Raw genomic sequence first — 26801 nt, 5'->3', positions numbered from 1 at the left:
GGCTGGGCGGCAGAGGTGTGTGTGTCTCAAAAAAGAGAACCCCTTTGTTTGCAGCACACAGAGCTGGGCTTTACTAACCCATTTGTTTTACTGCAGTTCCCAGACTAATTCTACTTCTAAAACAAATTTGAGTTAATGAGACTGAACATTCTCAAATGTTCATTAAAGGCTACGTAATATACACACTGGCAAAAGTGACTTAGATGACCATATAACCATTAAGAACCATACAATTTTTACACTATTTTACAATTTTATCCATTTGTGACACACCTGAGTTTGGAACAAATACATTTGCAGGAATTGGCATTGGTGCCAAGGGGGCAAATAGGTCTGATGGTGCAGGAACAGCACCGCTTGACTTGGTTCCACCCGGATTCAGGACATCAACGTAACGGGCTCTGCTTCCAGCTAAAACAGAAAAATCCAGAAATAACAGAAATAAGCCTTGTGTTAGGCAGCCCTATGTCTGTTTCAAACCATCTGCTGGTTAATCCATCTTTCAGAATCAGAAAAGAATGCTCCAGGAATACAAACAATACTACCCTAGTCACAATACAGCTGTGACAGCAATCACAGTGCAGAAGCTGGGCACAAGCAAAGCCAGCAACAGCCACAGCTCCATGATATCACTGAGTTGCCAACTGTTCCCAAACAACTCCAGAAAAGCCAAGACTTCTGCCTTCACATTTTGTGCAAGAGAGAATCTGAAGTCTTCCATACTTCAAGCATCAGTGTTGTCTGTTACCTGCTCTTCTGGAGAAGATGTTGACAGGGGCACTAGGTGGGCCTCCAGGTCCAGGTGGAACAGTCTGAGGAACTTTAGGAAATCCTGTTGGAGGTGGTGGCGGAGGCTTACTCTGCAGGAAGAACAAAAAAAAAAAAAAAATCCAGCCACATCATTGATCGAGAGTTGTAAACCAAGTATCCATCTGACTTCTCCTTTCCCTTGCCTATTCCAGAGCACATAAAATAGGGTATACAGACATACATCTTGTAGTGCAGACCAGTATTGCTCATCTTCCATCTCATAACTTAACTAATGTCAAGGCATTTCTACAACCCATCTACGCTCCCTCTAAAAGTAAACATTTACAACAGTGGTTCTTATCATTTATTTGTGTTTTGAGACAGATCCTTGAGTGACAAGGATGGACAGGATGTGTGATTTTCTTTGCTATACGATGCATTACATTTTCAAAACTATAGAACCTTCCTACCTTTTTTCCCCTATATTCTGTTTGCAGCAAATCAATTAACAAGCAATTGTCTAGGTGATGCCAACCTCTATGAAGAGATACACCAGACTAAGTTTAGAATAAATTCCCTTGCAAATTCAATCACAATTACTGGATCCACACCAGCAACTAAAGATACAAACAGTTCCATAAGGATGTAGACTGTAAGAATATGTAACCCGTTTATTAATTTCAAGATGTTGCACATTTTAATCCAAATTCAGTAAAAGGCAGCTCTTAAGAGCCAGTAACAGATTAAAGAAAATTGTGTGCCAGTACAGATTTCAGTTTTCCACTTGAAGAAATAATGAGTATTCAGATTTTTACCTCCTCTTCTGGTTCATCCAGATTAACCCAGCGTTGTTTCTGTTCATCCCAAACAATCTGCAAGAAAATCACAGTCAAAGATTACGAGTTCAAAGAAAGCTGTTAAGCCAAAAAAAAAGTAAAAATTTTTTTTAAAAGCCAGTCTTGGAATAAGTGCAATCTTGAAAGTTTTACACACATTTGTTTACTTGCCAAAACAATGTTCATCTGTCAGTCAGGAAAACATTTTGAACAAATTAAAATGTATAAAGGTTTTTGCAACTTAGAGGCCTTACTGATTTGTTCTTGTCATCTGGAAGGTGAGCTTCATTCTTGCCTTTTCCCATCAGCCAGCGAAACCAGTTTGCACCAGTCTAAAAATAAATTCACCTATTCAGTTAATTCTCTCAACACTGTCTTTACAGGCAGATTAAAAGAAACATTCATGCAACAATTCGTTTTCTGTTAGGGACTTCAACTCTGAGCCCAGAGTTGCACCTAATAAATAGAAAGAAATGGTTTAGTCAGGACATCCTTAAATCAGTACCCCGGACCAGAGTTACAACATATACTAACAAATTTCCTCCAGCTATAGCTACTTTTCTTAGAAAGTTTACCTTTCTAGGTGCTGGCTCCTTTTTTATTTCTTTTTTAGACTCCTTCTCTACAGGAACAGGGGGAGAAGGAGAAGGCTGTTTTGCTGCAGAGTTGGATCTCTCTCGTCCCACAGAATGAGCAGAGGACTCTGAAGTTGTTCGGGATCTTCGCCCATAGCCCTGTATTACAGATATACAGGAAAGTACCGAGTTTTAATCCACCACTCCAGCAGTGACATTTCATCTTGCTAAACAAATTCCTTCTTTGAAAAGTTAGTAATAGGAAGAGATACAAAAGCACGTAAAAATAAACATAAATAGAATGACAATTTAGTGAAAGAAACAGCCTGCTCATGGCATACCATATGTGCTGAAGACTGAGATGCAGATCTGGATCTTCGTCCTGGTGCCTGGTTAGATATAAAGCCAGGACATGCTTAATAAGCAAGCAGCTAAATATCTGACACAACATTCACTTTTTATCAAGAATTCCCACACAATTCAAGATATTCAAGTTGGTTATTTGGGTACATCTATCTCCTCTGACATATAGGAGGTGCAGAACAAGAGCTGAAGTCTGGCAAAGTAATTGCACTATTGTGTAACAGGTCCATTAAAACGAGTTAAAATCAGGGTACTGCTGTGCAGGCTAACCAGCCCACAAGAGAAAAGATACAAAAATGCTGCACCAAGGAGTGGTTGCTGCATTTTTTTCCCCCTCCAACACTAAGTTGTTCTTCTAATGTTCATATAGCAACTCAAGCATTAAAAAAAACCCCCACCAAACAAAACACCATCACTGTTTCTTCCATAAGTACGGTTAACTTCTAGTTAAAAAGCCTCCCCATCCTTTATCAGTTGCCAAATGTATCTCTATTAAAAATGTTTATGCTAATTCTTTCAAACAATTGTCACTTCAAGAGATTAAACTAACCTCCAGGGAGATACCAACTTCAGTGATATTTAAATAGTTAAAATACTATATATTTTGAAAATGGGTTTGGGATTTTGATAAACACCTTCCACATCTCCAGGCATGACCACACAGTAGTCAATACTATGCTTTTAAAACTCAGTCACAGAACTGTTCTTTAGGACCTGCTCGCCTCACTTGCTGATGTATGCTACAAGTTCTTCTGGCTATGAAGAATCATTCTGGGAGATGGGAGAGGAAGGCAGGGCAGAGAAAGACAAATTAAACTCTTCAGATAACAGCCTGATATTCCCCCTCCCCCTTTAAAAAAAAAATTCTTTTTAGAGAAGAAAATTATGGCTAAATTTTTTCTACTAGTTCTTCATTATTTATTCCACTGAAGGGGAAGGACAGCAGGGAAGAAAAACTAAGCTTCAACTAAACTTGCTGAAGAGCAAGACCGAGCCCCAATACACTCTTGTGGTTGCAAATATCTGCAATGCAGCTGACACTTGCTCAAGAGATATACAAAATAAAGATACCATGCTAGCCATTCTGCCATAGAAATCCTCCTCTCTCTGTTCAGGGAAAGAGTTTTGTGAAGGAGACTCCGGGGCAATTCTCTGCATTCCTTAAAAAGCAAATCAGATTATGTTAGTGGGAGGGAACACAACAACAAAAACAACCCCAAAATAGCCTCCAAACACCATTTTTTAAGACAAAAGCTTTCACTAGTTATGAATTTTGTGCTAGAAAGAACCTGGTCTTTTAAAAAAAAAAAGTGAACTGCAGTTGCTGTGATTTTTTTTTTTTTAACTCCTGCATGGGTATTACGTTTGTTCTAAACACAGGTCAGAGCGGGCTGAGGGATGCAACCATCAGTATGGGACAGTTTAAGGTTCCTTACATCTGTAACACAGCTCTGCCAAACTTGTGTATACCTGCCTTCACACAACAGGTTCTGCTGTCACAGAATTAAAACTTATCAGGGTCCTAGAAGCTGAGGTCCAGAGGCAGAAATCCCTGAGGCTCCAATCACAGACCTTGCAAACAGAACTGCCGATCCCAAGGCACCCAGTGATTACGTGTTAGGGTCTAAACCATAGTCTGCTGAGTCTGACCTATCTTTTAAACTAAGCCAAATAAGCAGGATGAATACTGCAATTTTCCACAGATGTTTCTGCACCATTACTTGGTGGTTTTAAATTTCATTGCCCCAGACTTGACTCGCTATTTTCTAAATATTGAGATATTTTGCATTATTCCCCCAAATACTTCATTCCCCTTATAAGGAAGGAAAGCTGTTTACTAAGATCCCAGACCTGTTTCCAGGTTTGCCTGCTCTTCTGACCGTGGTTCAAATTCTTGTGGTGGCCCTCCTGGTGGTAGTGCTGACCCTAAATACATTGGTGATGGTTCAGTTCCATATGGATTTGAAAATCCTGGAGGTGCAAAGCCAGGTCCTGGAACAACAGGCTGAGAAGCCACTGAGTAGAAAGGGACACTTCGGACAGCTTCCTGGTCACCAGGAGGAATCATAGCAGCTGACCCATCAAGGACAGCCTGAGGTACTGCAGCACAAAAAAAAGTTAAGAGTTATAACTAAACAGAAATTCCAGTATGTGAACCTTTTACCCTATGAATAAAATGATACAATGCAGAAGTGAAATCTCACTGTTTCTACCACCCTTGTAAGTGGTTTCTTCTACCAGAAACCTGAAACATTTATTTTCTCTCTGTCACGAAGAAGGATATGAAACACTAACCTGAAGGCATCAGCTGCACACTTTGCATCTGTTGAGCCATATTGGGTAATAAGGATGCTAACAATGCATTTTCAGCACCTGGACCCATGTCACGGCCAACTCCTGCTCCATCACATTGACTAGCATGGTCTAATTCAGAGCTTGGTGTACTACATGCATATGGTGGTGGGGTGGATCTGTCTGTGTTATAAGCTATTGCACCCTCCTGCACAAAAAAGCAAGATCTTATTAACTGTACCATACATTAAGTTCATAACCAAGGGAACATATAACAAAAGAAATCTTAAGAGTGAAAACAGCACACAGGTTTTTTTAGTGTTTAGTCAAAAAAATGAGTTGTCAGCCATTTGCAGGCCAAGTTCAACCAAAACATTTAGAGTTTTTGTTTGTGTTTTTTTTGTTTAGGGTTTTGTTTTCTGTTTGGTATTGGGTTTGTTCTTTTTTTTTTTTAATGGAAACTTAGTTAAGTAGCTCAAGGTTCAAATTTTTAACAGATCTCTCTAAATAAATGGTAATTATTTCCACTCTGTTACAATCTAGCTACACTAATTCACACACAACTTTTTTTTTCTGGCAAGCAGATCCTCTGCTTACAGCAGAAGTTATTGCAACCTAATGAGCCTTGCAATTCTCCTTGCATTACAGTACTAAGAAAAGCCTGCCTCATATAATGTACACCACCCTCTAACTATTCCGTATTGAATCTTAGGGCACTAAAATGTCAAAAATCCACTTGGTTTAAATCATAACACTTGCACTTTATGACATGAATATATCATAAGGTCACTTCATGTTTCTGTAATTAGTGGTATAAACAAAACAGTTTTAAAAATTGGATTTACATTAATCCTTAAAAGAGAATACTTCATGTTGAAAAGTACATTCTGTACCTTGATCTGTCCATCCACATGTCGAAGCCTTACTAACCATGAAGGTTCAATAAAAGATTCCTGTTCTGGTTTTTCTTTTATCTGTGGGTCAAACAGGCGTAGTTGTGATGACATCTAGAGAAAGGAACCATTGCAAAGTTTAAGTTAACCAGCCAACAAAAGGCAACTTTAGCCACAGCTTACCACCTACAATATGAAGCCACAAATACTTAATTCTTCCTTATGTTACCTGGATCAGCTGGCCAATAAGTACAGGTGAATAGTAATGTGGATCTTTAAGGACAGTTCTGGAAATCACTTCACAATAATGGAAAGCCTGAGCAGCAAGTCCCATTTCAGCCAGTCGGCAAGCGTAGATGAATTTGAAAACCTATGGAACGTAAGCAGGTGAAATAAACCAAGTGATGAGAACATTCTTAGCAGTATCAGATGAAAGGCAGCCTGTCATTTCGGCTTAAAGCTCAGATAACCCACTGCAGGGTGGGGGTGGGGAGGGAGGAAGCATTCAGTTATCCTCTTCCACCCAATGTATCCAATGGAAGTTATCTATTTGTCTACAGCTAGTGCCAACACATTCTGCTATATTTCTCTTTTGGAATATAGTTACAATAGCAGCAACATTTAAAGTTCAGAAGTTCAGAATTCAAAAAGGAGATTTAAGCGACAACAGGAAAAAAGCTATCTTGCACTACTTTATCCATGAATATTACATGTTACAATGGATAAAATATTTGCTGTGCTGAATACAGCACATGAGAGATTAAAACCTCACATAAAACCTGCCAACCCCCCCCCCCAAAAACCCACAAAACAGCTCTTCACCTGGAAATTGGGCAAGCAGCCAGGCTGAGCTCCTAGTGACTGTGCATATTCATAGGCTTCTGTTCTTTGAATGGCTTCATTGGTGGCAAACTTAAAAAATGGCAAGCTATTCAGGAATGGGAGAGGAAAAATATTATTTAACATTGAGATTATATATGCTGACAATAAGGACAATCAGAAATAAATTCAGAAACTTAGCTCTATTAGACACACAATATCAGTAACATCTACTCCTCAAACAAGGACAGGGCATCAAATAGTTCTCTCAAAACCAGCTCTTGCTAGTGATAAGGGGAGCAGTGCAACTCAGTCTCCAGCCACTAAGCTTTCATTTTTGCAGCCAAAAAGTCATGTGGTGTTTTTGTTTTTTTTTTTTTTTAAAAAAAAAAAAAAAAAAGGAAAGCCAAACCTATGATTTGATCCAATCAGGACAAGCTTTGTTGTCTTCCTTGTATAAACTCCAAAACCAACTTGGGCCATAAGGTAACAAAAATGAGCAGCATCCAGCAGGCCTTTAGAAGCTGTAGAGAAATACGTGACAGAACTCAGCATGTTTCCTCTTGGTGGCACATTGTAATTCAGTGTCCCATATTGTCTTGGTTTTGCATTCAAATACCTTCAACAATACAGACATGCCCCTATAAAACTGTTCCATTTTACATTTTACACAGCAATTTTTTTGTTTTCAAAAAAATAAGCTGAGTAATTAAAGCTTTTAGAAAGCTTTTCGTTCAGTCATCACCCTGTTCATTCCCCAAGAGTTACCAAGAGTGTCTCCCATGGTAGCAATGGTCCTGGATTCCAAGTCCACATTATTGGTCAAGTTGGATAACACCATCGCTAGATGAGGCCTCCAATCTCCCCACTTCTCATCTCCACAGCACTAAAATTAGAAGAATTACTTAGTCAAATCACTGACTGGAGCTCTACATGGGTTAAGTGTTTCAACCTAAAAAGGACTAAAACAACCTATCTTACAATTCTAGGAAAAGCCCATAGAAAGATTACTGTTGTGAACTACACTACTCACTGCAGTACCTCTTCAGTCTCAACTGCAGCTCGCACTGGAATCTTACCGTGGATGCAGCTGGCATCCTTCCAGACATGAGCTGGTAAACAGTCTGCAGAGGGTCATTAATTGGGAGACTGTTGGCAAACCTACAGAGACATTATACAGAAAAACAAAACACAAACATGGGGTAAAGCAGTTAAAACATACTCGAACGCTCAGTGGCAGTTAATCTAGCTTAGTTTAAGAGAAGGAAGCGGTGTTTGAAAATACTACACTGAATAAGCAATTGCCCAGTGGATAACGTTCAAAAGCAAAACATTACTAGTTAACTGGATGTGCCACTCTTGACACAGGTCAGTCCAAGCTAGGAAAAACCTCAGGATTCTCCCCATGCCAGCTGACTAGACTTAGCACATGATTTCACAAGCTCAGGAAGCTGAAAGTTTCTCTGTCTACAGACAAAGCATGCATGAACACATCTGCTTCTTTCAGGCAAGGAGAATGAAGGGGACATCAGAGTTACTTGCTTTAACAAAGTTGATAGTTGGGGTTTTGCACAGTTTTTGCAAAGCCTGACTAACAGCACCTGTCAAGCAAGCCCACAGATGACACTGTTCAAATACCCCTTAAATGGAACGAGTTTAAGTTTATGGCCACAAGGCCCCAGAACAAAAAGTTAACGGATGACAACTGAATATACAGGTAAAATTCAAGCATAATGCTTGCATGAGCTACTAAGGGTAACTCATGATTTTGACATAAAGATTTCTGAGCACCAAGTCTCTCCCTCATTAGCAGTATAGGTAGTCATATTGTACTAATCAACAAGCAAAACAGTACCTGGTCATAACTCTTGCATGTGTTCTGTTATCCATTTTGCTGGCAAGTAGTAGAGCATGACCCCATAAACCATGCTTCATGGCAGACTCCAAAGCATCCTAATTAATACAGAAATTAATTTCCTGGGAACAGCTTAACATACTACTCAGATAGACAATGATTTATTTACAGTAGTACTCTATGACTGAACAAAAAAATGTTTGTTTAGATCAACTGCTAACACATCAATATAATTTTGTTTTGTATTATAAACTGTAGGGCATAACATTTTTCCATACCACTGTAGTGCAGCACCATGAAATATTATATTTTTGCAACTTGCAGCGCATGATTTTAACTGACGCCTAGAGCTTTAAGATTTGTGAAAAATAAGTAAACAAGACACATGCAGTATTTGGAACAACAGTATAAGCATTCACCTTCTTGCGGCCGTAAAGCAGCAACTCTCTGAATCTCTCTGTCTCTTTCTCAAGACTGTCAATTGTGGTTATAAGACTGTCAGTAAGAAATGAAAGCTGGGCTTCACCAGACTCCTCTTCCACTTGTTCCAAAGCCTCATTAGTGAAATCAATCAAATTTGCCTCATTAGGGGACTTCCCAGGAAGCCACACTGTTTTATGATCTCGGAGCAAAAGTTCAGCCAGGTCTGTTCCCACAACAGTCTATACATGTAGAGAAAAAACAAAATAAAAAAATCTGTTATTTCAACATTGCCTTCATTTTATTTGTCACGTCAACAACAATGTGTGAATATCAGCACCTCTGAGCACCTGAGGACAAGTGACCAGTTTACCTCTTCCATCAATCTGCGAACTATTCCAAGACAAGTCACTATATGCATATTACTGTCTTTTACATAAACACTGTTATGTGTATAAAATACTTTAGGATAGACAATAATTCAAGCAGTGAGACATACCCCATTCTGCCTGCACAATAGTACAATAAAGTCCCAAAGCAGACTTGCAGATTCTTTGTCAATTAGGTTTTCGTTCTTAAAGCACTGTGTAGCTTTATTTTGTGCAAATTTAATAACATCCACTTTATGGGTGTCATCCCTGGAAAAAAAAAAAGGCAAATTAAAAAAGAAGAAAAAAGGTTTTAATGAGACAAATGTAAACTTTCAGATCATTATTGTGATTAGTATAAGGAACAAATTTAAAGCTGAGGTATTATTTAAGCAGGTGAAAAGCCACAAATATTTTAAGTCAGTTTAAATCCTGTAATTTGCAGACAATTAAAAGTTTGACGAAAAAAATCAATTCTGAATGCATGAAAGTTATTTCAGAAATCTGTAAGAACATACTTAGCAAGAGGACCAGGAAATGCTCTCATCTCTTCTTGCTCTGGAGAATGTTGTAACATAGTCTAAAACACAAATATAAACCGTAAGAAATTCTTATAACTACGAATTTTGCTTTTTAACAATAAAAAAACCCAGACCTGAACATAACCCATAGTGTAATCAAGCCTATTGCTTTTAAACACACACATATGGTGACTTACAACCTGCACAAGGATAATAAATGATGAAACCTACTTTACATGGAAGCCATTCCGTAGCAAAATACAAAAATCTTCCTCGCATCTCCTTAATCATAGAATAGAATCATAAAATCATTTAGGTTGGAAAAGACCTTTAAGATCATCAAGTCCAACCATAAACCTAACACTGCCAAGTCCAATAATTTTCCTGATGCTGTTCTAGTACTTGTGTACAATTCTACTCCAACACAAACTCCAAACAAACCAACACAACTGCAGCCTTTCTAGGATGTAAGTATTTTACCTGAATAAAATTATAAGGAGCTGGATGATCTGATCATGACTACGTCATCTCTCAGAGGAAAATAATTTTTAAAGTTACTGGTTTACCTATTATTATAACCCAAAAATATAAAGATAACATGCACTGACATATAAAAAAAGTCAGGAAGCTATAGATCCAAGTTTCCTCCTCCCCTTCCAAAGGAAAGGCCTGTATTCCACCACCTCCCTTTTTTCTTTCAAGCTTTACCTCCATACTGTGTATTTCAACCAGAGCTGGCTGTCCTTCTGAAGGCAGGTTTGGTAGCACTTTTATTAAGAAGCCCCCAGGACCAAACCTAGTACAGATATGAGGCACTGAAAATTTCTCAGGTGTTGAGGGCCTTAAAGGTGCTGAAACTGGAAGAAAAGATAAAATAAGAACAAGTAACCTGTCTTGCAACTAAGTAAACTTGCTGATGTATTTATCCAATTCAGTAATCCTGCAGTACTAGTGGAAAAGACCCTGCCATTCAATTCGGCTAAACTTCATAAGCAACAATTAATCAGTTCCATTATAATCCCAAAGATCTTCTGAAGATTTGCAACAAGAACAAAACTAGAACTTTAACATCCACTTATTTTTTTCAATACAGGGGCTTTGATTGTTTCTATCAGTCACATTTCTGTGCTCTCTGTACAAATACATGACGCATCTTCAAAGAGCTAATGATACACTTCAGCATACTCTGGCAAAGCTTTTCCAGAGAAACAGTGTTTTGTTCCACACCAAAAGGGTAAGAAAAATTATGGAAAAACCTGAAGTTTAAGTTAAACTTTAATCATTTCCCACAAAGCACAAGAAGCGTAGTTAAAAATCTATCTAAAAAGACATTTACTAATGGAAGTATGCAGTATTTAACAGCAAACACTGTCTAGCTACTACTGTTCTGTGATATACCCAGGTTTCAGCAAGCAAGTTATCCTTACACTGAAAAGAAAACAAAACTTTGTTCACATACACTGTAGAACTGCATTTTTTTCCTGTTAACAGGCTCAATGAACATGTGAAAGGCATCTCATACACTACAAATACTAATGAAAGTGCAAACTACTACTGGTAGACAACCTCACAAGCACAGTGCCTTCCCTCCTCCTTCCCCAGTGGTGCCAATACCTTGTTCTACAGCTGACCATCCAGTTTCAGTCGGGTAGCCATAATCTGTAAAAGGCTGTTGTCCATCAAAGTTAGCAGCATATCCGCCATATGGAAAATCTGTGTGGAGCGACACTGCCTGTGCAGTAGTTTCATACGTATTAGCCGTTAGATCATGATTACTTCTATACAGCTGGCTCTAAATAGATCATATTAGTAACTGTTAGCAGAGAGCGTGAAGTTACACAAAGCAAGCAATACTGCAAGCATGCCTCAAGATGGTAAGCATTCCCCCCCGGCTTCGATTCTTTATACTGTTCGTAAACCAGGCTTGCTACATCACTGCATTTGAGAAAGCCTCCCTGCAAGACACTTGCAGCAACAGGCTACAGAAGACAATTAATACATCTTAGTGTTCTCCCTCAGTGTTTTTACTATCATTTGATCTGTTCACATGCAAGTATGTTCAGTTCAGACAGAATGTCTATGTGCTTGTGTGAAAAATAACATTATAGAATGAGTTACAGGTTCAAGTGTTGCTGTATCAGCAACTATGGATCAGAATCCACGTTCACCTCTGCTCTAACACTTCGACAGAAAATATCAACTGATTAAACCTGATGAATGCCTGAATGACTTCGGTGCCTGAAGATTAATGCCTAAATGATCTCCAATACTACTCCCAATATTACTAAATGAATCAGAGATCAGACTGGAAAACCACCCAAACTTCCAAGAAACATGAGGAACCAACACATGAGACTACAGCTAAATGACACGTTCCGCTAGCAAAGACTGTACCTCAAAAGTTACCCAAATATTCTCTGTGTTTTTCAGGTATTCGTACTTATGGCATAAGTAGATGAGTAATCAGTTAGATTTGAGTTTTGGTTTTAAAGTTGAAATAGCATCATACAAATATGGAGTTAGTCTTTTAACAGATCCCAAGTTCAGTAATAGCATTCATGCTTGTGATGAGAAAGACGACATAACACTGAAAGCCAGACACACTATCAACTACAGCCAAGCACAGTAAGGGCAAAGTTCTCACAAACAGCAAATGGATTCAGTAGAGGAAATTTTCCATTTCTGTGTGTGTGGCAACTTGCACAGCTGAGTGCTGATATTGGTTAATGTTCTCTTGACAACTGTGATAAATATTAAGTTCAAAACTATATTACAAAACAGCCTTAACTTACAGAATGAAAGTTTTAAAAATACATAATTCCCAAGCTAAACCCAGAAATATTTCCATATTTTTAATGTTTCACCCACCCCTAACATAGAGAAAGGCCCAACTCAGCCGAAAGAATACTTGATGTGACCACTTGAAACTCACTTGTTGAGAGCGAGAGCTGAAACTACTCTGGTGACTGTGAACACTGCGGGAGCTACGGAGACTATGACCAGAATGCTCACTGTGGACACTGCGTCTATCAAATTCATCACCATAAGGATCTCTATGGGGTTCAGATTCATCATCAAAACTTCCAGTAAAACGAGGATCGTACCTCCAGTTATCTTCATACCGGTCATGTCTGAAGAACAAGGAAACATACAAAGCAAAAATGAACATCACCACCCATATCCCTGAGGGAAGTGACTTCACTGCGTACCTGTCAAGAAGAAAACTGTACCAAACTTCAGAAGAGCTTTTAGATTATTTCCTAGATTGAGGTTTTTATTACCGTAAAGAAACTGACATTTCTTCAAGAAGGTCATCCAGAATATTCAAGATCAAGACCAACGCCATACTCAGTCTGTTCTAGGAAAACCCACAGAATGTTCACCCGATCTGAAAACAAGTCCTACTGCCTTAAATCCTTTTCTTAAGTGATATGACAGCTCATTTGTTTTTCCTCAATGACCTGTGTTAAAGGTACGGAAAGGACTAGAACATATATCTGTGAAATATGTGCAATACTGCATTTTAATAGTCTGTTACAGGATGCATCTGCATTCCTAGAGAATATTGAGAAGATTTTACTTACAAAGCTGCATGATACCCTGAAATTCTGATGCCTGATACAATTATCACAACAGTTCACAAATTTTGAAGGCTTTGGGGCAGATCTTCAGCACATAAAGTAGTATTTCTGTTAGTGCTCAAGCAAAGCCTCAGCCTTTGCCTGAACACTTACTGCCATAACTTAATTTTCTGGTAACACACTTGACTACGGGGGACTCAGCCCTGAAGAAACCAATGCCAGATCCTCTGCCTTCACTCAGACATACACTCTAGTTCTCTGGTCGTCATCAGCACCTAGGCCCTGTGCTGCCCTAGGTCTGGAAAGAGCATTGGGAGAACATGGATCGAATGGACAAACCTGTTGCCATATGGATACGCCTCTCTCTTCTGATAAAGGTTGTGTTCAGCATCATACCAATACCTCTGATCATAACTTCTAGGATCTCTGTATCTAGGGTCGTATGCTGAGTAATGTTCCCAGTGACCGGGATCTTTGGAAAATAAGAAGAAATGGTTTAGGTATTGGAAGCTGTTGCCTATAACCTTTTTCTACTGCCTTCTCTTTAATTACACGCTGACTTGGTCCTGAAGCATACAGCAAAAACAAAATAATGTACTTAAAGCTACATAAATATATCCACTCATTTTTAGTTAAAAACAACAAACAAACAAAAAACCAACTAAAAAAAATCAATTTCACACCTTTCAGAAAAACACGGTTGTTATAGTTAGCTAGATACTCTTGAAGAGACTGTGTTTACCATCAGACAGATAGATCTTTTCTAACAACTTTAAAACTCCATCATAACATGATAATAACTCAACAAATATTAACAGAATCTTTGTGATCAGTCTTCAGAGCGTCATGCTAAATGTCTCAGGATGTGGACAGATGTTGCTTAAAATCCTCCCAGGCACTACACAATTATCTTCAGATTACCAACACCAGTATGTCTCTGGGAGCATTCAGATAATTATGGACAAAACCAAATTCTAGTTCTGAGTCAATTTCTGTTTACACCCACCTAAAATTTACTTTAGAAGTCTGCCTGCAGTTTACACATCAAGGATACACCCCAGTGAATGACAGGCTTGCAACACATTGAAGAAAACTATTCTGTAGACTTGCAATGGTGTACTTTCACAATGGAAAGGCAAACTGAAGGCTGGATGTGAGGAAAAAACTTAATTTATTTTCTATTTACTACTTCCACTGAATAAAAAAAACATACAGGAAGGACATCATGGTATTAAGAACTGAAGTAGACCCAAAGATCAATTTTCAACAAGTACAACTTTATTCTTGCTGGTTGTGGAAATTATATATTTGTATATATATAATTTATATATTTGTGGAAAAATATAATAATTCTCTGATCTTAAAGTTCCTCTTCCCCATAAATTTTTGTTTAAACCTGCAATTTTCTACAGAAAACTTCAGAGTTCATTTTGATACCTTACCTCCATAATCATATGAGTTTGGGTAATAGCCTGGATAATAATCACTCCATCCACTTTTTGCGTAATAATCTTCAGTATACCCTTGCCTGAAAGAAGGTACACGGGTATAAAAAGTTATTATTCCTCCTTCAATCTCTTCTAAAGTCAGCAGGAGATATGAAGAACTATATGCCACAACTGATTAGGTAGAGTTTCATATTTGAAATAATGCATTTACAGGAAATCAAGGAATCATAAAATTCAGACTTTACAAACCAATATACCACTAAATTGTTGTGTGTCATAAAAAGCTGACAGCCCTTACTATACAATAATTTAGTGATTTTTGTAAACTGCTTTGGTGATAAATTTAATTACTTACAGACAATTAATCACAAAAACTACTGTTACAATTAGCATCCCTTGAACTGTCTCAACAGAGAAGTCACTAACTTAACAAGTAATGAAATAATTGCTCCCTCAACTTTAACAGTGTTAATAATAGTTAATAACAGTTTAATAACTTTGTATACGTTATGGTGATGAAAAGAGGACTATGGTCTGGAGAAGAGGTCATGAAAACAGGTCAGGACATGAACTAGCACCGTCACAGATAATTCTGAGCAGAGGGTTTCAGCCTCCAGGGCTGCCATTGTGGTACATGTCACCAGCGTCAAAAACAGTCGGAAAAGAAATGAAACCAAAACGCGCTACACCTTTCTTTGGGTACCTGGCCAAAGAACTCAATATTGTGTCACCTTGTTCGACTTGGAGCTGATGCCACTCTGTGGCTGGCAAGCACACAGAATACTAACATTGTAGGGCTAGCACTACCGTAATCCCAATGCTTTATTTTCATTCTGCACTCGGTCTGTTTCTCAATCTCAGCTTTTCAGTAGATGCAGCAATACTTTGAGTGTTAGCACATCCTCACATTTAATACTTCAATGAATAAATGAGACAGCACTGAGATGCAATTTTAACACAGCACATCACAACTAATTCCAAGCACCTTCTAGGTTATTACACTTCTCAATAGGCTTGGATGGACAGTAGCATGTAGGAAAGGCTTGTTTTCCATTTGAGCAAATAGAGAGGACTGAATAGAAGAAAATACTCATTTACAGAGCCCCTGTTAGAATACTGATTGTCCAAATGAACACAAGTGCATGAATCTGACTAAACCCAACACATCGAAGTAAGAGTCAATGCATACGCAAAACAGAATTAGAACACTTGATGGAAAAAGAAAGATGCGGCCGTTACTTGAAAAATCACAAGCCTTTATTAGATGCCATTTTTAGGACACCATCCCATAATTTCTGAAAAAAGCTAGAAAACAAATGTTAGATGAAAAATGTAGTGTGTCTATATATATGTACATACACATCTATGCGTATACATGTTCGTGTATGTATATACAGGTAAGTTTATATCTACACATGTATATATACATGTGTATATACACTCACAAATGCACATATGTATACATACACACACGCACAGGAGGTAAAGTTATTTAATGCCAGTTTGGAACAATGGGAACTTTCATGCTCCTCTACAACTGATCACACAACTGATAGCACAAACTCCAAAGTGGCCAAGCAAGTCAAGTGATGCTCCTCCCTGGAAGGCAGGGGAAGTTTGCTAACACAGCACCTTCCTCTGCAGAGGAGGAGATTTGATCTTATCACATCAGGTTTATCCACCCAACCAATCTTCTCAGTCTCCTTCAGAAAGATGTTATTCCCCTCCCCAAACAGAGTTTACAAAGCTGCATCATTAATGCTGGTAGATTAAGGGCAAGTTTCAGACACGCTATCACACTGACTTTGCCACTCTCAGGCTCTGCCGCCCTGCAGTACCGTACTACCGTCCACATCTGACTGCACTGTCATGTCACACATCAACACTGACAGAGCTACTCGTAACAAGCTTTGATCTGCCCAATGCTACCTATAGGAACTTCAACCTCTTATAAAAATAGTACATAAGAAGAGTACACGCCAGGAAGTGCTGCTAAAGGTTATTATCTCATTACAAGATCTCACAGTGCACTTACATTCACTTAAGATGATGATAAAAGTTATCACACGCAGCTACGCTCAAGGCCAATATACACCTTCTATAATCTTCTGGAGGTGGTAAGCAAAATGTTATGTTTTTAATTTGAAGACTGCTCCGTGAGTGAACTACCAACAACAACAGACAAATACTACAAAAGGTTTCATCATTTCCAGACAGATAACTGGGGTTCTCTCTTGGAAACCTGCAAACCCACCCACCAGATAATGCAACAGTAACATTTTGTCGTTAGTTTGAAGTTCATACAAATCACTTATGCAATAACCATCAGAAAGCAGTAATCCCTGGAGGGTAATTTGCTGCTTCTTGCTTGAGAAATACTAGAGATTTCATTTCTGCTTTTTATTTAATATTTGCAAGTCGCATCTGAACACATTGTTTCCCCTTCTCAAATGTTTTGTTTCATATAATCAGACAGACCAAGGCTTTTAACTTTTCCTAATTCATGTGCTACCTGCATCAAAACCTGTAGTGAAGTCAGTGGGTGAAACATGCCCACACAGCACCTTTGCTACATGGGCCAGTTTGGGAGTTTTGTGAGAAAGCTTATCCACACAGTTGAAGTAATCACCAGACAAATTAACCTGCCACAGCACCAGGATGTTTTCACTTGATTCACCATCTCTCTCTTCCGAACGTCTGGAACACCGTATATCAGTAGGCCACACGTACCGCTACGCTTGCAAAGCAAATCCCAGACCAACATGCAAAAGTGCCATTTATTAACAGAACTGGGGGCCGCTGCTGACGCGCTAGCCAGAAACTAAGCTAGTATTGATTAACAAACCCATGGCCTACACTGCTCTTTCACAGCACACGTAAAAAGAGCTAACCTCAGCGCTGAGCCCATCGCAGTGACTTCCTGCCTGGCAGAAACACCAACAACCACTCAGAGAACTGAATGAAAGGAGTAATAAGGCTTTAGCAACAGAAAAAGACCACGGAATTGTATCCTTTTCAGACGTGGCATTGGATACCATCCGTTCCTATGGCAGCACACAATGAGTCTTTCAACTTCCTCACCGTGGCTTATGCTACAAAACTTCAACAGGCATCATTACACTCACAGCTTCAGGGTATACCAGATCTTTACTCAATTTAGGAATTGCATACCTAGAAGAAGGCCTGTCAGAGCAGTGACTAGCTCTGGAACTAGGACGTTCAGGCTCAGAATACCGATAGTTCCCAGGCTCCATATAAGCAGTGCTGGTGCTATCATAGCGTCTGTACCATGAGTCATACTGTCCGTAGCTTTCCTCCTAGAAAAAGAGATTGACATGTAAGGTCATAGGCTTCCCACCTCCAAGAATAAACCTTTAAAAACAAGCAAATCGCCTTACACACCACAACTGAAGAGATGCAGATCAATAGACTACAGTATAGCTTTCGATACCTGTTGTGGCAAGTTATATTCAAGTCTATCAATATCCTAAACTTAAGAAAAAACCATTACATCTGGACTGAAGGCAGTTCAACCACTATGCTGGCCACTCTGTTAAACCGTCAGTAATTCAGGCACCAGATAGGAACCAAACTTGAACAACTGGGCAGCTAAGACAGTTATTAAGTGCCAACTTTTTCCAAAGAACCAAATAAATTTCTATCAGCTAACATCTGTGCCAACTGGAATTGGTATTAGCAACTACCTCAAGTTTTTATAATCTTTGTAATGTAAGCTTTGTTACTGCTACCTGGATTTTCCCTACAATTAAATACTTAACATGAATGCCATAGAATCATAGAATCGTTTAGGTTGGAAAAGACCTTTAAGATCATCAAGTCCAACCGTTAACCGAACACTACTATACTGAATGTTGATCGTGACACAACTGATTAAACTCGTAATTCAAAGATGAAAATTACTGATACAGACTGAGGGGGGAGGAAGGGAAAAATAAAAATTTACCATGTAATAAAGATGAGCTGCTGTTCTGGGGTCTGCAGGAGGATAAGGTGGCGGATATGGAGGCTGGCAAGCATCATAAGGATGTCTATAGTAGTAGTAAGGGTTCTGGGGTGGACCAAAGGCATCCTGAGGAGTCTGAGGCAGTGATGGACGCTGCAGGTCTTGCTGCACATTTGGCATGACCGACTGACTGGTGGTGGTAGAAGGGGCTGTGGAAGTTGGAGCACCCGACGGCTGTCCAGACGCTGGTTGCTTATCAGGACTTGTCTGATTGTACCTTGTTGTCAGCTGTGCTGAACTTGCCTCTTGGGGACCCACAGGTTGAGGATGGTTACCCAGCACCTGGTTCTCACGCTGCTGTGATGCCTGCATGGCTTTAGTCCCTGCAGCAATCTGGTAGTTTGAAGGAACTGAGGACTGCCCAGAAGATGTTGGTTGCTGCATTTGAGCTGCTTGCATTTGTGGTTGAGATGGCAATGCTCCCTGCACAGCTCTGTCTGATACAGCCTGACGCTGTACATCTTTTATCACCTGTTGATAGAAATGTTGTTCGTCATGCGTCTCAGGACTCCCCTGACCAGCACTGCCAGCTGACTGTTGAGGATACACTGAACCACCAGAAAGCGGCTGGTTATGCACCTGTACAGAATTACTTGCACTGCTTTTCTCCAATGTCCGTGATACTGTGAAGTCAAGCACTCCAGCAGCTTCTTCTTTGCTATTTGAATGATTTGCAGAATTATTAGCCTGTACTACGGAATTAACAGGGGGGACTAATGCACTTGCACTTCCACTGGGTAGATTTGTCCCAGGAGAAACAGATGAGTTAGACCCTGGCTTGCTAGCAAATTCAGGAACAAAGCCTTCCATATTAACATTCTTTTGCCCTTCTGGAGCCAAATTAAGTGGAGTTTTCATAAGCAAGTTTGCAGGCTGATTAGAAGCAGCATCAGAGGAATTAACAGGGCTTTGTAATAAATTATGTTTTAACAGATTAGTATTTGGAAGTGCATTAACTAATAGAGATCCAACTTGCATCACAGGTAATGGCACGTTTTCCCCAGAAATGATCCCACCAGCATGTGAAGTTTGGGGACCCATTGTAGGCTTGTCCCCAACCCCAGAGTCCTTCATTGGCTGATTGTTCTCACTGCTGCTTAGCTGATTAGATAGAGAAATAGAAAAATTAATTGGCTGAGCCAGGTTATAGCTTTGATTAGGCTGAGCAATCAGGATAGGCTGATTTTGCAAAGACTCTGTAGGTGGAGAAGACAGCAAACTTGCATAACCAGAACTTGCCTGAGACTGAAGTGCCTCCTCTTCTCCCATTTTGGGAGGATTCTCAAGATTTTCAGAAGATATATTTCCATCTTGGGAAAGCTGCACAGCAATAGCCCCTGGTTTACTTGGCTGCTGATTAGACAGGCCTTCTTCCGGTGGCTGAATGACTTCTACAGTTTGTTTGGCAGGTACATACACTGCAGGAGCAGCAGGAGCTAGAAGAACATTTCCCCCAAAATTAGGTAACTCATTATGAGCCCACAAAGTCGTTGCTGGGCTATCACACTTCTTAACTGCTCCCTGAGCTCTTGTTGAGGACCTTCTCTCAGATACCGACTGTATGTTTTCCATAACAGGTCCAGAGTGCAACATATTTCCAGCTTCACCAGTGACTGCAAGAGGCAGTGGGTGTACCTGAGGCATAAAAATAGTTTCCAGATTATCTGGTGGCTGTTCAAGATTGCCTGGGGACGCAGCTGGCACAGCTGTATTCTTCTTGATATTCTTTTGGTTTGAGTGGTTCTCTCTTAATTCAACCACCATCTTTGCTTGGTCAATCTCTGCAGGTTTTATACCAACTCCATGGGACCTCACAGGCTCAAAAGAACTATTTGCACTTGTCTGAAACACCCCTGTAGGCTTAGGAGGACTTGGAGTTGGAGGCTGGGATAGATTACCATGGTAGTTCTTGCCTAGGTTTAGCTCACTTGAATTGCCTCCCAAAGGAGAGGAGTCAATCTGTTTAAAGAAGCTAGCAGAAGATTCTTCATCAGGCTTTCCACTTTCCTGCTGAATAAACGTACCAACTTGCTCTTGAGGTCTTGCTGAGCTAGAAGCGCTCCTATGGCTAATGTTGCTATAGTTTGAAGATACACTATCTGGTCGGACAGGATGAGGTAATGAATCAGGTGCCTCCAAATTTGGTCCTCCTTCAGCATGGCTCACAACAGCATTCTTTGGAAGCACCTGACCTGGAAAGGATCCATATCTGTACAGATCAGGACCAGCAGCCGGGGATGAAGCACTGATGTTCTGTGGTTCACTTGGCAGCACTTCTTGATTCTGAATGCACTCCAGGTTCTCAACATTTTCATACTGTGACCCACCATTCCCAGACGCGTCACCTATACGTGCCTTGTCATCACTAACAAACATAGAGTGCTTAGCAGCCTGCGTCTCCTGCTGACTTACAATTTTAGGGAAGTACTGGACATCCATCCCTTTTTGTACCATCTCATTGGCTGAACCTGTACCAATCTGCGCCTGAGAGAGAACATTAGTTGCAACCCGCTGAGGATGCATTGGCTGGTGATACAAGGATGCCGAATTTGGTTGACAAGCATCAAACTCTGTTTTCTCAACTACGTAATTTTTTTCAGATGAAAGTATTTCTTCATTTTCTGCCTCATCCCCTTTGAAAAACATGGAGAGAGTTCCTGAATCTCGATCTGTGGGTATACATCTATTTGATGTTTCAGACGTATCTGGAGACTGGTTTTGGGGGTTATTTTCCTGAGCTGTGGGAACAACAAAACCGAAGTCTTGCAATGGTGGCTGTGGGTAAAACTGTTCCTGGTACGGTTGACTTAACCAAGCGTTAGTCATTTCTGTGTTCTGCCTAAACACATTTCCAGGCTGGATGCTGTTCATGTGATGACTGCTATTTGCAGAGCCATTTTTCCCATTCTTTTCACAACCAACAGATAAAGGTGCTTGCATGACATTTTGTGGAACACCTTGGTGTACAGGACCCTGCTGTAAATTTGTCTGTGGAGGAGGATGAGAAGCGCTAACAGGAGACTGAGAAACGTTATGAACGTCAATCTGAGAAGACGGCTCAGGATAGGGCACAAAATTGCGAACTGGAGACTGCAGGTTACCTTGAACAGGCCTCCACTGAGACATAGGCTGCTGAGGAGGTGGAGGGAAGAGTGCTGTTGCATTGGGTCCTGAAGGAACATCATTTGGATCTCTACTAACATCTTGTCTGCCTCCGGGTTTGTTTGACGCAGACACCATTCCAGGATGCACACTGAAAGAATTTTCAACTGCTGCTCCTGTATTATAATGCAATGGAACTGCAGGCCCATGGAGTCCAAGATCTGCATTTGGATGCACTTCTGTAGAACTATTTATAGCATATCCCGGGGACGGCGAAGGAATCGGAACATTAGAAAACATACTGGTATTTATTCCTGGTTGAGGTACAGGAGCTGATAAAGACGTATGCGGTCCATGAGGATTGTCCCCTGTACGTGATGGTGAAGTATGCGTAACGGCTGGCTGCGGAAACACCGCCGGGGAAGAACTTTGCATAACCAATGCATTGCCCTTGGATGGATTATCTAAATGAGAACCCTGTGGAGTTTGTCTGCCAAATGCAAAAGGGTCTGTCACGGGCTGCACCGGGGCAGCTGTTGCATTTGCTCGTTTACTGAGCGAGCTGTTTCTCCAGTACATGTTCCGAGCAATGCCTGCAGGAGGTGGAGCTGCCGCTCCTGCTGGAACAGTCTGCGGAGGCTGCTGCATGATGGCCTTCTAGCAGGGTCAGATGCTAGATGAAAAACTAGTAGTGGATGCCGTAGATTTTCTTTCCTTCTTCTGCCCTGTTAAAGCAAAACAGATGACAGGTCAGTTTCCTTTCTCACATCGCATGCAGCACTTTTTATTTTGGAAACAAAATTACTCAAAGAACTTGAAGTGGAAAGTCTCTCTTCTCCAGAATGCATAAGAAATTTACACATAACAGTGTATTTCGAAATCCAAGTCCAGCATTAATGAAGTTTAATGCCATGTGGTAACAATGCACATTATTTAACAACCGTACTAACAAATAGCTCCAAGTAATTAAACATAGTTCAGTCCTGTACAAATGTTAAAATCTCAGACTGTAAAAGTATCAATGGTACTATACTGTTACACTTCCCTACATTTGTCTCAAGCAGAAGTACACATCACAGGCAAGACGCAGCAGTAGTCAGTCTGCAATCGAACCTGCAAGCACTATGGCGAGCTCAATTTAATTCTAAAGAGTTGAGAAATTATCATCTATCTCTAATTCTGTTAGAGACAATCTTCAGCTCTGTTGCACTGCTGCTCAATGTGAATGGACCTTTTTACAGGTAAGATGAGAAGCAAGCATCTCAAGAAAGAATTCATCAGATGTTATTCCCCTCAACAGAACACAGTCCATTTTTGTTTTAATAAAGCAAACACTGTGTAGGGCAGTAGCGTTATTTATTTTGAGAAAGGCAACTGGGTTTTTCATGACAAATATTCTCTCTTCTAGATGAATGCTGCATAATAGTAAAACTGCATTTAAGAATATAAAAGACAATCAACTCCCCCCACCTATTAATTAATCAACATTCTCATTTTAACACTAGCGGGACTCTGGCACGGTATCAGAGTTATAGCTGTATTTCAGGGTGGAAAGGACAGGCACAGAAGTATTCCAACTCTGTCAGCAAGAACTCCAAACAATGCCAGTTCGGAATTTGGTACACAGGAAGTTCAGTAAATTAATCAAGAACATGTATTTTTCAATTTTATCACCCCTTAACAATCTGGGGAGGAGGGAAGCTGACAAAACCAGAGTTCTTCTTCAGTACTTGTCCAGTTCAGCTCAGTGAAGCTTTAGCAACACATGACAGTCTTCTTTTCTAACAGTACACAACAAATACAGTTTGTATCATGTAGAGTGAAGTACCCATGGCAATTGTTTCATACCAGATGCATTTCTGTTTATAGAAGACAGACAAAAGCTGTGCAATTTTTAGGTTTTTTTTAAAAAAGATTCAGCATCTTAAAAGTCATTTCTGAAATATGGTTGAGCACAAAACCCAAGGATTTTTACAACTTAAACACCCACTTCCAAATTTCTAATGTGGACTTCAATCCTTAGAGTGTCTTATCACATGTACACAAAGAAAAAAATCCTAATACTTCACCACATTTTTGTAACAACCAGTACCAGTAATTATTTATCTAATTAAAATAAGTGTAGAGTTCTACTCTAAAGTGCTGGCTTGCCATTCCTATAACAAGATCTCTGATGTCGCATTACAGAAGTTCAATACGAGGGTATCAGATTCCTTACAGAAGGAAAGTTAATATTAACAGACTGCACACAGTAGTGAAAGCACACAAGATTTGAAGAATTAAGTCCAAATAAAATGACTGTGCCCGTGTCAGGTAATTTAAACAGAAGATACCAACTGGGTGATACCGACCCTCCCTGCCCCCAATACAGTATTAACAGAAATGCTGATTTTAAGAAATTTATAAATGAGAAATAGCTACCTAAGTTAAGAGCAATCCATCTCTGCTTTATCTAGTTTGGAAATTCTTAACTTTCAGCAGGTTTATTAATGGATATTGCAGAGCAGCCTGCTAAACATTAGTCACCAGAAATAACAACTGCAGAAGTTGTTTCCAGACGTGCCAAGAAAATGTTACCAAAGAGGGGGGAAAAAAAAACCCCAAGGATTAAAACTACCCTCTAGACAAGACCATCAACAAATTTCACCTGACGAGCTCTATAGCCATGATTAGTTTTAAACTCCTCTGTGAAAATTTATCTGCATGAAGGAATAATTTATTCGGGGGGAATTAATTTAATCCCATCTCCAGGGGGAATAAGCTAAATAAATTACTCTTGAACAAGAATAAGTCTGCCCACAAAGCAGGTTACAGAGTATTAATATTAATTCTTGTGTGTGCCTACAGATACATACACACGTTTGCACACACAGGTGCATGTACCACACAATAAATAACATGTTCACATACACAGATTCCTAACTACGAGGACAAAACAAATAAAAAAACCCTGCTGCAATCCCAAAGACAAGAATAGCTGGAAAATTAGATTTGCAGCTTTAAAATCAGTCTCTGGGACACTAGTTTTTCAGATTCTTTTTTCTACGTAGACAGCTGCACATCTGCACGCACGTGGATGACACTCAGGCTGAACACATTCTACACCTTTAGTGCTGGTGACAGCTTCCTACTGGCTTTCTCATAAACGGCAACCACAGTTACAAATGTTATTCAGCAAAAAAGAGCTCTTTGGGAATCAAAAGCACAGAGCTTACTATGATTAACAGACAGCTGCAGCATAGAACATTCCCATTTGTTTTGTAAGGGAGACGTTGACTACCAGCCCCTCACAGCAGCAGGTCCTGAACACTTTCAGGCAACTGTACTACTGAGTCAGCACCAGTTGCTACTCCAGTAAAGCACAGACCTATGACACAAGTCGAAAAAACAACCCTGAGCTGCGGGAAGTATTGCATCTCGTCGAAGGAAACACAATAACGAATGTCAGGCGATGCTTCTGACCGCAGGATCTCTTTTTCTCTCTCCCGACCCACGAAATACCATTGGGAACGCCCGCAGCCTGGGCGCCTGTCCCACCGTGGCACTCGAGGCGACCCAGAACAACCCAAATCCTGCAGGAAAGGCGCCTCGGCAGCACAGCCCCGCTGACTGCGGCAGCGCTTCCCCGCTCCTTGCGGCACCACAACCTGCCCCGACCGGGGACCGGGGGCCGAGTACCGGGGGCCGCCAGCGACCGGCCGCCTCCCTGCGCTGCGACGGGCGAGCCCCGGGTGCCACCGCCCCGAGGCCCAGCCGCCCCGAGGCACGGCGGCGCCGGCCAGCTCCAGCCTCACAGAGGAGGCACCGGCCGCCGCCAGCCCCGGGGCCCGCGCCCCTCAGGCCCTGCGCTCCTCACGCAGCCCGCCCGCCCTCCCCGGCCCTCCGGCTGCCCGCGGCCCGACGCTCCCCGGCCCTCCGCCGCCCCGCGGTACCTGGCAGCCCCCCGCCGACGGAGGCCCCTCAGCAGCGGGCGCCGCCCCCCCTCACGGCCGCAGCACCGGCCCCCGCCGCCGCCATCTTGGAACATCCGGCTCAGAGTTCCGCCGCCGCCGCCGCCGACGTGTCACGCCGCGTCGCGCGATGACGTCACGGCGCGCTTGTTTGTGTTTCTCTTCCCCCCCCCCGCTTCCGCGTTCCTTTAAAGGGAAAAGGGGGAAGGCAGAAGTGTCGGAGGGTAAAAATACCCAAGCCACTAAAGGCGGAAGCGGCTGCCCCGGCCTGGCGCAGGCGCAGTGCGGCTGCGGTACCCGGGGGTCGCCGGTTCTAGTCCCGGCTGGAGCGGCTGCGGGCGCGGCCGGTCCCGGCGCCTCCCCCCGCTCGGCGGGGCCTGGGCTGCGGGGGTGCCGGGGGGAACCCGGCCCTTCGCCCCGCAGGGCAGCCCCGCTGCCGAGCCCCTGTCTGCTACGGGCCTTGCTCCCACCGGTCGGGGTTCGGCGGAGCGCGGCCCCGTGGGGGTCCTGGTCTCCCGGGTGGTGGGTTGGCCCTGGCTGGATGCTGGGTGCCCACCAAAGCCGCTCTGTCGCTCCCCTTCTCAGCTGGGCAGGGGAGAGAAAATATAACGAAAAGGCCTGTGAGTCGACATAAGGGCAGGGAGATCACTGAGGAATTACCGCCATGGGCAAAACAGACTCGACTTGGGGAAAATCAGTTTAATGTATTGCCAATCAGAACTGAGTAGGGTAATGAGAAATAAAACCAAATCTTAAAATACCTTCCCTCCACCCCTCCCTTCTTCCTGGGTTCAACTTCACTCCCGATTTCTCTCCCTCCTCCCCCAGAGCAGCACAGGGGGACCGGGGAATGGGGGTTGCGGTCAGTCCATCACACGTCGTCTCTGCCGCTCCTTCCTCCTCAGGGGAGGCCTCCTCACACTCTTCCCCTGCTCCAGCGTGGGGTCCCTCCCACGGCAGACGGTCCTCCACGAATTGCTCCAACATGGGTCCTTCCCATGGCT

At 41.5% G+C, this 26801-nt stretch overlaps 1 protein-coding gene across 7 annotated transcripts in view; it reads right to left on the bottom strand.

Moving 5' to 3' along the window:
• Nucleotides 1-25816, bottom strand: part of SEC16A (SEC16 homolog A, endoplasmic reticulum export factor) — a 30978-nt gene extending 5162 nt beyond the window's left edge. For 4 of the 7 annotated variants that reach the window (XM_075717125.1, XM_075717129.1, XM_075717131.1 and 1 more), the window contains exons 1-27: nt 25780-25816; nt 18686-22572; nt 17893-18038; nt 14716-14801; nt 13613-13745; nt 12625-12823; nt 11307-11484; nt 10401-10549; nt 9690-9751; nt 9303-9441; nt 8803-9045; nt 8384-8481; nt 7608-7689; nt 7297-7414; nt 6941-7052; nt 6532-6637; nt 5939-6079; nt 5710-5823; nt 4820-5024; nt 4376-4624; nt 3596-3684; nt 2503-2550; nt 2162-2320; nt 1841-1918; nt 1566-1622; nt 749-860; nt 274-411 (exon numbers count right to left, since the gene is read on the bottom strand). In XM_075717125.1, the coding sequence (XP_075573240.1) occupies nt 274-411; nt 749-860; nt 1566-1622; nt 1841-1918; nt 2162-2320; nt 2503-2550; nt 3596-3684; nt 4376-4624; nt 4820-5024; nt 5710-5823; nt 5939-6079; nt 6532-6637; nt 6941-7052; nt 7297-7414; nt 7608-7689; nt 8384-8481; nt 8803-9045; nt 9303-9441; nt 9690-9751; nt 10401-10549; nt 11307-11484; nt 12625-12823; nt 13613-13745; nt 14716-14801; nt 17893-18038; nt 18686-22495 (7051 nt within the window). In that variant the 5' untranslated portion in view covers nt 22496-22572; nt 25780-25816. The remainder of the gene's footprint in view (nt 1-273; nt 412-748; nt 861-1565; nt 1623-1840; nt 1919-2161; nt 2321-2502; nt 2551-3595; nt 3685-4375; nt 4625-4819; nt 5025-5709; nt 5824-5938; nt 6080-6531; nt 6638-6940; nt 7053-7296; nt 7415-7607; nt 7690-8383; nt 8482-8802; nt 9046-9302; nt 9442-9689; nt 9752-10400; nt 10550-11306; nt 11485-12624; nt 12824-13612; nt 13746-14715; nt 14802-17892; nt 18039-18685; nt 22573-25779) is intronic. The other 3 variants (XM_075717132.1, XM_075717130.1, XM_075717128.1) reach the window with 3 other exon arrangements.
• Between the last annotated feature and the right edge of the window lie 985 nt (nt 25817-26801).

The sequence above is a fragment of the Pelecanus crispus genome, chromosome 9 (genome assembly GCF_030463565.1).
Source record: "Pelecanus crispus isolate bPelCri1 chromosome 9, bPelCri1.pri, whole genome shotgun sequence".
NCBI lineage: Eukaryota > Metazoa > Chordata > Aves > Pelecaniformes > Pelecanidae > Pelecanus > Pelecanus crispus.
This window is presented reverse-complemented; position numbering and strand designations above follow the sequence as displayed.